The sequence below is a fragment of the Dipteris shenzhenensis genome, chromosome 17 (genome assembly GCF_047967505.1).
Source record: "Dipteris shenzhenensis isolate YYH24624 ecotype China chromosome 17, Dip_SZ_1.0, whole genome shotgun sequence".
Classification (NCBI taxonomy): domain Eukaryota; kingdom Viridiplantae; phylum Streptophyta; class Polypodiopsida; order Gleicheniales; family Dipteridaceae; genus Dipteris; species Dipteris shenzhenensis.
Genome location: NC_141612.1, coordinates 17,150,669 through 17,164,166, shown reverse-complemented (window position 1 = coordinate 17,164,166; position 13,498 = coordinate 17,150,669). Strand labels below are relative to the sequence as shown.

At 39.7% G+C, this 13,498-nt stretch overlaps 1 protein-coding gene across 1 annotated transcript; it reads right to left on the bottom strand.

The window, feature by feature from the left end:
• Positions 1-7,837: 7,837 nt before the first annotated feature.
• LOC147891762 (putative UPF0481 protein At3g02645) lies at positions 7,838-9,268 on the bottom strand. The gene has a single exon (XM_087388507.1). The coding sequence runs from the start codon at positions 9,266-9,268 to the stop codon at positions 7,838-7,840; it is 1,431 nt and encodes a 476-aa protein (XP_087244633.1).
• Between the last annotated feature and the right edge of the window lie 4,230 nt (positions 9,269-13,498).

The window sequence follows — 13,498 nt, the reverse complement described above, 5'->3', positions numbered from 1 at the left end:
AAGCCACAAGCCCTTTTCTAATGAAAATACCGACCTTTTTTACACTAAAAAGTTTTTTTTGACGGGCGCAAAGGTCGGTATTTACGTCGCTATTAGCATCGAAAAAGAACGATCGCTATATTAGTGTCACTATATAGTGACATTGGTAAACATCGCTATATAGCAACACTGGTAAACGTCACTATATAGCGATACTCGTAAACGTCGCTATATAGCGATGATTGACAGAAGCTTTAAAAAAACATTAGTGGGGCTAAACAGGGCCACATCAAGCCCTGTTTTGCCCCACTAATGTTTTTTTTAAAAGTAATTACAAAAGAATGTTTTTTGTTACAAAATTTCCCTTGTGAAAAGTGTGATACAAAAGTGCTCAAACAAGCTGAGCGACAGAAGCATATACATGTCGAAGATATACAACATTGTTTGTTACAAAATTACCCTTTCGAAAAGGGTGATACAAAATCGCTCAAATGAGCTGACATACAGAAGCATATACATGGCGAAGTATATGCAAACTACTACTAATACTACTACTACTACTGCTCATCCGAATCGTCATCCTCGTTATCGTCCTCGTCCTCGTCACGATGGTCTGATCCCTCATGAGTTGCACCTAATCTCTAGCCCTCATGAGTTGCGCTTGATCCTTGGCCCTCGTCGAAGCCATGTAAGCCTAATCCCTCATCATCACCCCTCATTTTCGCTGCAGTAGTGGTTTCTTTGCAATAGACTCCACCAATCTTTGGACCGATGAAAGTGATACTTTTGTTCTTCTCGAGCATTGTGAGCAGGTGCATACTAATGATTTAATTAATCGAAGCTTTCGTTTTCAAAGATCCATTAATACATGAACTTAAGCATAATTTCATATATATAATTGATGGCATTTGGCACCCATCTTTAATATAGGTGGTTTTTCATGCGGATCGTTTTGATCCAAGATGGTGGTACGTGATCCAAGTTGCACCACGAAGTAAGCAAATTTTTGAAGATAGAGATGTGGATATGGAGATGCCACTACCAATGCCGGATCTAATTGATCCAGATGGATCTAGCGAAGAAGATGAAGATCACAATATGAGCCAAGAGGAAGATGTGCATAATGGCATCGTACGGGAGGAAGATGGAGATCACGATATTGAGGAAGAAGATGATGATCATCAAGAATCACCACACTTTATTGAAGAAGATAATCAAGTCTTAGGTGAATGTACTATGCTAGAGTACGATGACGATATAGGAGATCAACTTAGTATAGAGTTAGAGATAGGCTTGTTTGGCGCGTTAGACTTGGCTCAGGATGAAGCCATTGATGTAAATGCTCTTCATTGATTTTTTTCATCTCAAACTTGGACATGAATATATGAGCTTCAAACTTGATGTACATGCTCTTGTACTTTTATTCTCTCAAAGGATCCAACATGTATCAAAAGGAAAAAAAATTTGTCATTGTGAAAAACTATCTTTAAAGGTCGATATGGGAAAAAACACTCTCTGTAAAACACTCGTAAAACATCGCTATAGGAAACTATCTCAGTGTCGCTCTATAACGAACAATCACAAGTCTAGTAAGTGTTGCTATATAGCGACTCCCTTTAAAGGTCGCCATATAGCGACACTTGTTTAAAGTCGCTATATAGCGACACTTAACTAATCCCGCTTTGATTATCGACGATTAGCACCCCACGCATGCTAAATGTCGATGCTTAAGTGTCGGAATAGGGCCCATGTGTAGTAGTGTATTAACACTAGTTTGGCAGCATAATAGGACATAAAAGCGTCTTTTTGAGGTTTTGGCAAAATAATCACAACTTGATGTAGATGCGCTTTGTGGTGATTTCCTCTCTTGAGCTTAAGGTAGACTCATAGTAACATTTTCTAAAAATATAACGAGCACAAAAAACTATTATATGTGATTACAAAATGCTCACAAATGTATGGTAACACATCATTTCATGCAAACAATAGTCAGATTTAAAACTATATTTAGCATGCTTGAAAATAAAAAAGATTTCAATGAGCTATAACTTTTTGCAAAGTGTTTATAAGTATATAAAACACATGAGTGAAAAAAAGTTATTAAAAAATCATTTTGGCAAGATTGATTCAGCAATTAACAAGAGTGGTTAGCCTAGTGGGTTGCATTGTAAGTCACATTTCATAAAGAAGCATCATTATATACTACACATAATAGCCACATAAGGAAAGTCACCACACCACAATAAAGGCTAAAATTGAAATAGACTATGTGCTCCTAATCTCAACTACCAAAACAAGTTCCATATCAAAACTCACTTTTATAGTTTTGAATTATCTCACATAAAAGTGTTATGCATATAACTTTTTTAAATTGGTATCAGTCATTCATGATTAGAGGAACCCTATAAGTATAATTTAAAGTCTTGAAGGTTCTTATGATACCCTTTAACTCTTGTACCTCGAATTTGTTGGGGTAGCAAGAAGGATTTAACAAGTGAAGCACAAGAGAGAGATTTTTCAAGAGAGATAGGCCCAATATATAGGCTCCAATTACATCCAGTAGTGACATCATATGTGAGCTCAGTAGAGCATCTAGATCCATAAATCTCTCAATCAATTCCATGATTCTCTCACTCACACACCACATACCTAGATTCACTCAATCACACATACTGACACCTAACCAGGCACAAGTTGTGTTCACACACTCACAACCATAGACCTTAGGACCCTAGGTATAATCCCATTACATCAATTTGTCCTTCAAAATTTAGCATGAATTACAACATAATGAACAATCAAAATATGGTTTGAATTTGGTGTTCTACATGATATTAGGTCCCCTTAAAACTCACGCTACTCCATAATATCCTATTCAAGACATATGCAAAGTATGGTTGAGTTTGGGACTTGTTATACATGTCAAAGAATTTGCAAAAGATCAAATTTCGCCTTGCTATCAGCATTCTCTAAAATTACGGTTGAGGCCATAAATCATAATAAGTATAATTGTGTAGCTCCAAAACAATCTAAACAATGTCATATGTGTTTTAGTTATCCTTAGACTCCAGAACTTACAAAATCTAAAAAAACTCATTCTAATGAAGAAGTATGTCCATTTTATCTAAAACCTGAGAAACAACTTGAGATTTTTGGTGTTAAGTTGACCTTAAGTCTTTCGGTAGAACTCAAAGTAATAGGTCCAAGCTCCAATCCATAATAATTCCAACTTTTTTCAGCATATAAGCTATCATGGTAGATAATAAAAACCCCAAAATAGCTTATGGATGCTTTTAAATAATTCTAGGAAGTCGCTAAGTTAACAGGACATAAAAGTGTCCTAGGACATTTTTATGTCCTTCTACCAAACTAGTATTAATCAATTGATTTCTTTTGGGAATATATCATACGTGGTCAAAGCCCAAGAAACACTCTAATTGTTTGAACTCCCAACTAGGGCATTTTTTGGGCCCCTCCTTGGATAATCCATATATATTTTGGAGGAAGGATCATGATCTTTTACATTATTTCTCATTTAGTAATGCCTAAAATAATGTAGTCTAGTTCGATTTTTGGAAATAACATTATAGCTGAATATTTGACTAAAATGAAAATTTATACCCATTTCTTGATAAGTTTTTCTAAAAAATCCTTGGGGATGCTGAAACTTTGCCAAATTTGCAAGATATCACAAAAAAAATGCATTGCCTTTAAGAGAAAGGTTGGTAAATAGTGGAGGTCCATGACTTTCAAAATATGTGGTGTCAGGATAGCAACAAAAGTAATACTATTCATTTAAATGCTAAATATCATATATAAGGGCCTTATTGGGCCTCTAAGACAAAATGAAATCAAATCAAAATCAAAACATGTAGAGATAGTACATCTAATGTTACTTGAAAGGCAAGCTTTGGAAATTAGCCTTCAAGAAATAGGTTTTAAGAGATGAATGCTCCAATCATTTTGTTACGCAATCTGAATCCTCGACAAGGACTGTCCAATGGGACCCGATTGATATGTAAAGAATTCCACGCGAAGGTATTAGAAGCTGAAATTATGACTAGTTCCAATGCTGGAGATAGAGTGTTCATTCCAAGGATTACTTTCCTTCCCAATAGCTTGAAACTTCCATTTGATATGAAAAGCAATTTCCTATTTAGCTACTAGCATTTGCCACCATGATAATAAACAAATTAGAAGGCCAAATGATGTCCATTATTGGCTTATATCTGGCAACACCAGTACTTGATCATGGGCAATTGTATGTGGCTTTTTCATGTGTTCGATCATCAAATTTTGTTAAGGTATTCCTTCCGAGATGATGCGTGTCAGCCAATGCTAATGATGGAGAGATGGTTTCTACCACCAATGTTGTATACAAGGAAGTTTTGCTATTGGCAACAACAACAAGCTAGAGTATGCTATTCTTCTTTCAAACACTCTTGAGACTTTTTTTGGTCACCAAATTCCATTCATATTGTCTTTATCATATTATATAGTGCATAGTATATTCTCTAAATATTATGGCTTAGCGATTCCAGTGGTTTTCTCCTCTGTATATACTTTGACATGGTGTATCTTTATTACAATGTGGTAGGATGAATGAATCATTCGCATTCACCACCACTGACTCAGTGGCAGCTAATATCATAGGGGCATATTTGTTTAATAGCTAGATGCTAACTTGACTTCATATTTGTTGAAACTTAGAATATACAGGTCCCAGGTATTGATCACCTCCAATGACACCACATTTATTGGTCAACTTACTGGAGATGACATCTTACCTTGGGTGAATAAACTATCTTTTTTGTCACATTTATTTTTTGTAAAAAGTGAGACTTATTTCAGCTACATATTAGTGCGTATGATTGATATTATTTTTTCTTATAGATTCGTTCCCAATTTGAATTTTTTGTTGGAACTCTAATTGAGACTATGTTTTTGGGGGATATATACACCAAGAATACTATCGTATTGTTCCTCGGTGAGTTGCGGGGGCCAATGGATCTTCATGTGTTTCTTGGGATACGAAGAGCGTGTCGGATGCCATGCATTTTTCCATGAGCAAAATAGAGATTACATGTACTAATTTTTACATCTTATCCATGCTCCTGCATGTAAGTATTCTAACTAAAGAGTTGCAAAAGTTTTTTGGTTTGACAAGTGTCATTCTTAACTTGATTTGTGTGCCTTGTATAGGTATGATATGGATTTCTGAGACTCCATAGTACAAACCCACGTGGGACTGCAGTAAATAGACGTTGGCTTTTTTAATTAGGACAATTTATTTTTTTTCCCCTTTATGGGTGGACCTCATATATGGCTCTGTTCCTTTGTTATCTCTCCAAATCGGTGACCTACTTTTTAGGGGGCAATTACACTAATTAGGATTTTGTGGTGTGGTTCCCCAAAGAGTTGCTAGAATCATTAGACCACATAGCACCTCTATGTCCCTTTTGGGATATGGGGACTATGTAGGCTTTAGGGTTTTCTCTCTGGAAAGCTTATGTACATATTAAATCTTCGCATATTCATACAGTGTTCTTGGATATATTATTTAAAGTACACTTATTCATAGAACACATTTTTTGTTAAAGTATAATTCTTGCATTTATATATTAGTTTGTTTATTGTGTTTCTTTTGCTATGTTGTTGGTATATAAGAGATCAACATAGAAGACTTGCCAACAGTGCTAGCTCTGACCATGACACACTTGATAAATTTGGTATGTTAGTAGTCTAATTTCAACCCTTTTCCTCATGCATAACAAACATCTCTCTCTCTCTCTCTCTCTCTCTCTCTCTCTCTCTCTCTCTCTCTCTCTCTCTCTCTCTCTCTGTGGGTGGGTGGGTGTCTGAGAGTTACCACAAGGGCAGCTTTGCTGTGTTGCATTTACCGTTTCCTTTAGAGAGAGCCTGCAAGTAGTGGTCGTGTTGGAAAAGCACGAGCCATCGCTAGCTTCGCAACTTGATTGATGGATTGCATCATGTGAGGATTCTCAGAAGGATCAATGAGTGTAGGAAATGTGCCTACTGTGCACCTTGAAATATAAAGCATGCCAAATTGCTTTCTGCCTCCTCTTCTCCCATTGCAAGAGGCTTAAGCGAAGTTATCAACTCAAGTAAGATGATACTGAAATTGTAAACAACACTCTTATCAGTTAACCAGAATGTCTGCACGCATTATGGATCTAAATATCCCAAGGTGCCATGTAATATGGTGGATAACGCGATTTGGCCATTGCGTTTTTGTGCAAATCTCCCATTCTGGGCATTTTTACCCTTTTCCAGGCCTTCGGGCGGTGGTTTTCGGTGTCTCTAGGGTCGATTTGGGGGTTTTGGCCCCCGCTCCAGACGCGCTGACGATGTCAGAATCATCAAATACTACACAAAAAATCAAGGATCTTATATATGCATTTAATGTAAAGCCTGAATACTAGACTGACATGTTTGCAGTAAGTATCTGTATTTTATGGCATTTTCCATATTTTGAGTGCTAACAAAAATAGGTAAATAGTGAATTTCTTAGAGGGCCCCAAAATGAGTTTTCTTCTTTCCTAATGCCAGATCACCCATAGATTCTTGTATTGGACCCTTGAATCCTGCATTTGAAAGCCCTAAGCCAACAAGGCGACTGAAATTGCCCCATAAATTGGGGAGCTCACAGTGAAAGAGGTTATTGCTTAGTTGCAAAATCCTCAAGTCGCACAGATTGCTTAGGGCAAGTGGCAATTTGTCCGAAAAATTGTTCCCGCTAATGTCCAACAACTGCATTGCATGAGCCGGAACGCTTTCGGTTAAGTTGTTACGGCTCAAATCTAGTTTCTCCAGCTCCCACATCCTTCCCAGAGTCACAGGCAACCTTCCGTCTAGTCTGTTCCAACTCAACTTGAGAAGTTTGAGTCTTTCCAGAGATCCCATGCTATCAAGAATAGCTCCCGTGAGTTGGTTCCGGCTTAGAACAAGCTGTTGGAGATTGGTTAGGCCACCCAACTCCAAAGGAATAGGCCCCCTCAGCCTGTTATCCACCAAGATGAGACGTTCAAGGTTGCTCAGCATGGAGGGTGAAGGCGAGGAAGACATGGAAGCTCAGTGGGAAAGCCTTTGCGAGCTTTGAATTGGATGGCTATAGTAGACTCCAAGCTTCTAGCTTGTGCTCCAAGAGGAAACGGTGGAGACAAAAAAGCAAAAATCGATTGCAATCTCTCCCACCAGATGGGTGTAGTGAAGAACTTGCCTGATTTTCGAAAAGCAATTGACAGAGCCAATTCCTATGCTTTTACTCAATTTTGGAAGCTTGTTTTAAGCCTTTGGATCAATCTTAAATCTAAGGGCCCAAGATCAGATACGTGGTTCAAGAAAGGCTCAAAAAAATCGAGCGAATCTACACCATTAGATTTTCATGAAGATGATTGTCTCTACTTGTGACAAGTGGTTTCATTAGAGCTCAAAAAACTAAAACTTGCATCTAAGCTGCCTACCTTAAAAAATTAATGTCATTAAAAATTCCCATTAATTGAAACACGAATTGCATACATATGTGGAGAGCCCATCTTTTTAATTTGGAGATTTACAATTTATACTTCACGTTTAACATGCCATAACCATCTATACTTCACCTTTAAGTTACTATGCCATAAGCAAGCCACACATGCCTTTATTTGAAATTCTATTTATTGAAATTAATTACATTGTACCATCTTGAGACCTGGGGGAGCGGGTCTCAAACCGATTGTAGACGGGTCAAGCTACCCGTATTCATATGTACTAGAGAGTAGAGGCTGGGTAGTGGTGATGAAATACGTGTATGAAGCTCTTTTGCAGGTGCCTTATTCATGAAATACGTAAACGAAGCTTACGATTTGTAGTAGAGAGCGGTGGAGTACGCAGTCTGGGTAATGGTGAGAAGGAGGAGGAGGGTGGCGGCCACAACTGAGGCTGCCAGCCATGGCGCCGACAGATATCTATGGCTGAATTCTGCGTAGAGCTCCCATAGCTTCTTGTATCTCATCCTCCTCCTCAGATGCCCTTTGATCCCCGCATACGCTTGCTTCAACGCTTCCGACTCGTACAGCGCTTGCAGATTCTTGCACATTCCGTTCCATAGCTCTGCCACCTCTTTGTCGTTGCGTAACGCATGCACCAGAACCCCGCTTGTGCGTAGTATCTGTACGTCTTCTTCTGTGTCAATCAGATCGTCCATCAATGCCAGGTAGCACCCGACCTCCGCCCTCTGCAACGCCACAATCTCATACGCTGCTAAGTTGCGCAGTAGCGACTCGCTCTCTGGAACGATCTTGATCTTCGGGAGATAGAGAGTTGAAGTCCGGTCGTCGAAACTGATCGATTGCACGGTCGCTCCTCTTGAGCTCTTGAAAACTATGCCCGCTCTCCGCAAATGCACTGCCGACTCCACAGCCGATGGTAATCCCGTCTGCAGCTCCACATCTACAGCCCACTGGTCCTGCTGTCGTATAGTCACCGACTTTGCGTATAGACGTCGGGAATTTTCTTCTTCGTCCTCTTTCGAGCCCATAGTTACAGCTGTGTAGAAGCAATCCAGCAGATGTGCATGATTTGTCTCCACATAGTGATGCCAGGAGCCGCTCGCTGGTGTAATGTCGTCAAAGTGAAAAGGATTGACACGACTGAGCATGGAATCGATACACCTTATAAAGTCCCCTTCTCCCGTTTCTGCTAAGCCACAGCTTGTAGCAACAACTCTTCTCAGCAGGAGCAGTGGAATTTGGTTCTCAAGCAGCAGTAGATCCCTCAGGATGCCGCTCACAAGGCGCTTGGGAATCTTCAGCTCGCTTGATACCCGTCGAGCAAACTCTGTGCGCTCTCCGGAAGTATTGCAACCTAAGTAGACTACGAAGCAGGCCACGAACGAGGCATCCAAAGCGAAAATGGCCGTCAGAGCGTCATTCTCATAGGTTGGGATTCTCTCGTATCGCATGATCAGGTCGTCTATGTTGCCGACGACTTTATTCGCAAATGTTTGGAAATCCTCCGGCCCCAGATTCTGCAGACCGAGCAGAACCTTTGCAGCCGAGATCCTGATGTAGCTCTCCGTAACGGAGGGTTGGAGCTTTCTACCCTTCTTGTAGGGGCCAACCGCTAACACGAGAGGATCATATGCCAAAGGACTTACCTCACGTAGCTGCCTTGGGACTCGAAAGATGGTGTGACCAACAATGTTATTGTAGCTGTCTTTTCGGCGGAGTTCGTCTTCAATAGATTTTAACCAGAGGTCCGCTTGATAGACACCAACGTGCTCTTCCATGCCAATTAACAAGAAATTTGCTCTTACGAAATCTTGAGGTATGCTTAAGCTATCAACAAGATAGAGCTCACGATGCCGAGGACAGGACTTCGATCGGATAGATAAGCCGAACATTAGCGGATGTTTGCAGACGCGTCCCTGAGTTTTGTACTTCAGTGAAGAACGACGGAACGCAGCAGAAATCATCAGCAATTCAGGCGAGAAACGAGTGCAAGCAAGGCTGTGGCGGAACGTAGGTGCTAAGGAAACGGTCAGGCCGAGAGGCCGATAAGGTAAGATGGGTGATTCTTAAGCATGCTTGAATCTCTAGCTTGAAGCCATTTCCAAACCCTTAATTGAACTTGCAGCAAGATGTAGAAGATGAATGGAGATTGTGAAGACTTCGATCACGTTTCCCATTAAAAGGTGCTTCTCATTGATCAGAATGCCATTTGATAGTTTATGAGACAACTTCGGAAAAAATGCTCCTCCAAAAAATATCGCAATCCTTTGTTTTGGGCAATGAGCTACCTTGTGCTTGTGAATGTTGAATTTGCTGATCTTGTCAACTACATTCCATTACGTTCCTTTTGATAGGCATGCCACCTTGTTGCAAATTCTCCTCTAGTTACTAGCTGTTTTCATCATGAATACAAAGGAACCAAGTGAAGTTCCTAGGTGGTATTCATTCCTCTCCCTTTACATATATTTTCACTTGATTGCGTATTTTCAAGTCAAAGTAGAGCACAAACTCCATGCATCTTCATTTACAACGGTTGAATCCAGCTGCATAGAGCATGTTTGTTCCATCTAACACTCGTTTTTATTTTAAATGCATCTCCATGAATCCTCTTTCCTTTAGGTATTTATAATATCCTCGCTTTGATCTTGGTTTGCCATGGATTGCAATATCATTTGCATCAAAGGAAAAGGCTAAGAAGCCCCTTGTGTTGTTAACATTTGCATACTCTTTAAAGTTTTAACTTCATGTGCATTAATGCCATTGACCTTGTTTACCCCTCATAAGACATTACTTTTGTAATTCATGTAAGCTTGAAGAACCATATCAATTCTCGTGCATCATCAGTTGGTCTAGCATAATCATCATGTCCCTTTGAACCATTATCCATAATATGCATTATCTTATTTATTAAAACATCACATGTTTCTCTCCTTTGAGAAATGGCATGCAACATCTCAACATGTTTCCTATCTCTAATGAGAATGCATTGTCAATGCTACAATCCTTAGTGACTTTTGCGATCTTCATGTTGGCAAAATGAAGTTCCTCTAGCTTATTCAAATTCTTACAAGTTTAATTCTGCCACACTTCATTACTAAATCAAAACATCTGCAAAATATTTCCAACTCCATAATTTTCTTCTCATAGACTTACGCTCATTGAATACCCTTTGGATAAATTTATTCTTTGTCCCACATAATATGTCTTGTTGAATGTAATGTTGCATTGCATCATTCTCCAAGGATTTCCATAATCTGGACACACCCACCCCCCCCCCCCCCACACACACTCACAGCGCACGCGCACGTGCGCACACACACACACACACACACACACACACACATGCACATGTGTGTGTGTGTACACTATGTTTGTGTGGCTGTATAGATGTTTGTATCCTATATAAGAGGGCGGGAAAATCAAAGGTGGGGAGTCTAGAAAGGGAAAAGACCACAAGTGGTGAGAATGAAGGATAAAAATACTTTAATTTGCCTTTTTTTCTTAATACTTTTGTGAATGGAAAAAGCTTAATGGTAGGAAAAATGTACATTCAATAGCTGTCGGTGTATACCTTACACATGCATTTGTTGGAAGTGTAGGCATTTTGTAATAGCTAAGACGTAAAGGTTAAGATAAAACAAAGATTATGATTTCCAACACTAGCTTCGCCACTGATGAGTTATTTACTCTAGCAAGAGAACAGGTGGCATATGCCCATTTGTTTATGGCCTTGTTTGACCATGAAACTGGCTGCTTAGGCCCTTATTGATGGGAAAGCATGATTTCTTGGGGAGTTTGAAGAACTGGCACTTTGAGGCCCATGAAATCCCTTATATTTGGCTTACTAGTTTGATCGACAGCATTGCTCTTGATGAGCAGCACCATATAGAGGTATTTTTTGGGTAGTGAACTATGGTATGTACATCCTCAGACACATACTAAAAATTATGCATGATATCTAGTTGTGGCAGTAAGATGGCATCTACTTGCATGTTTTGGACTCTGGCTACTGTAAGGTCCCTAAGCATGAGGATCTCCACTTGCTGTCCGATATCTGTAAATGCCTCACTTACTGGGACTACTACACCTCCTTGATCCTCTTACCCCTGCATTTGTAGAAGTTTGTCACATGAATAGACATCAATGAGTATCCATGTACTGTAGGCAGTATTTCTCCACAAAGATCCATTCCTCAGCACGACTTGTGAAAGTGCATGGTATGGAGTAGCCCCCCCGATCATATCTACTAGGGAATGTGCATGCCAATAGAATGCTGAACCCTTGGGAATGGGATAGGGAAATCCTGGAAACGGGAAGGGAACACTCTGTCACCAGACCCATCAACAAATATACTATATTTTATACTTTAGAAACCTTGAAAGTTGGGAAATTGAACTCAACATCCTTAGAGCCATACATTCCACATTTTCTATAAAAAGCTAACTCATCCTTCACCTTCAATGTCGGTACAGGCATCAGTATATATCGACGTTTTAACAGAAAAAAAAAATTGTGGGGCCAGATGGGGCTTATTTCAGTCCCATCCTACCCCACATATATATTTTTTCATTAGAATCATGATTAAATGTTACAAATGAGGTGTACATGTTACAATTTTGCAAAAAAGGTCTACAAAGTGGCAAAAGTAGTGCCGAAGTCGAGAATGGCAAATTTGTTGAAGTAATGCACTACAAAATGGCAAAAGTGCCAAACTCCAAGTGGTAATTTTGCCGAAGTAATGTGCTACCACAAAAGGGAAAAAGTGCTAAAATACTAAACGACTAAATGTCCTATCCTACTATTGTGCTCCTCCTCGTCCTCCTCGCCCTCCTTGCCCTCGGTCTCTCTATGTGTGCCTGCTGATCCCTTGTCCTCATCTAATTCTGCGAGCTTGATCGCTTCTTCTTCAAATCCAATCTCTAAATTTGGATCTTTGTTGTGATCTTTGGATGGGTCGAACGTGCCTCCCTAAGAATGAAACAAGTTAGAAAAACTAAGAGCATCGATTGTAAGACAACAGTGATAGTCAAATGATAACGATGAGGATTAAGGTATACTCACATTATGTACCACTACCTTGTGCCAATTGATGTTGTATCCCTCGCCCTACTTCTCCTTAAACCAAGCATGGGCTCTAATCCTAAACACCCTTCTGTACTCCTCATTGGTTGGAGGCCTACCAATCATAGATTTCTATGGATCCAAATTCAAGGAGTGAGATATGAATGAAAAAACATTTGAACTATTGAACATATTAGATATTCAGTAGAAGATAAATATGTACTTACCACCCATGCCTCATTGCCTAGTCTTCCACCTCTTTCGAAGTGTGAAGGACCTACAGTCTCCAGGCAAATCCTTGTCACCCTCTGCGGAGCCTCGAACACTCAGGAGGTTCACCTAAAAAATTGTTAGTATACCACATACACTCAAAAGGAGGTGTATTTTAATTCAACTTTTTGAAAAAATTTAACCGGATTACAATAACATGAGGGGTTTTTTAATTCAATCTTAGAAAAAAACACTTAGTTCATAAGTAAAGAGGTGTATTTTTATTGGGGGAAAAGTATTATTTGAGGGGTTTTTTAAATACCCCTTGAACATACATGATACATAGGGTTTCTTATTCAGTGCACCCCCCTAGCTCGAACGCATCTGGATTCTCCTTGTACTCCTTCGCTATCTTCCAATGTTTTGGGTCCTCCCACCCTAGCTTGTTCTTACCCCCCTTAGCAGCCAGCCTTAAGTCATATCTATGAGAATTTAGGAGATCCCTCATGGACGTAAGCATGACACCTCAATCAAACTCATATCCTCTAGGGTTGGGAAATTCTCTTGAGGGCATTTATAATAGCCTCCTTGGCTCTATTGTCCTGTTGTTTCTAAGGTTTGAATATATCCTTGGGGAAGTGGGTGCGTCCTCATGTATGTTATGACCTTCTTTCCATCATCGTCTTGTATAACTTCCCCAATGTTGTTCACTTGGTAGGATATGTACTTGAGCAAAA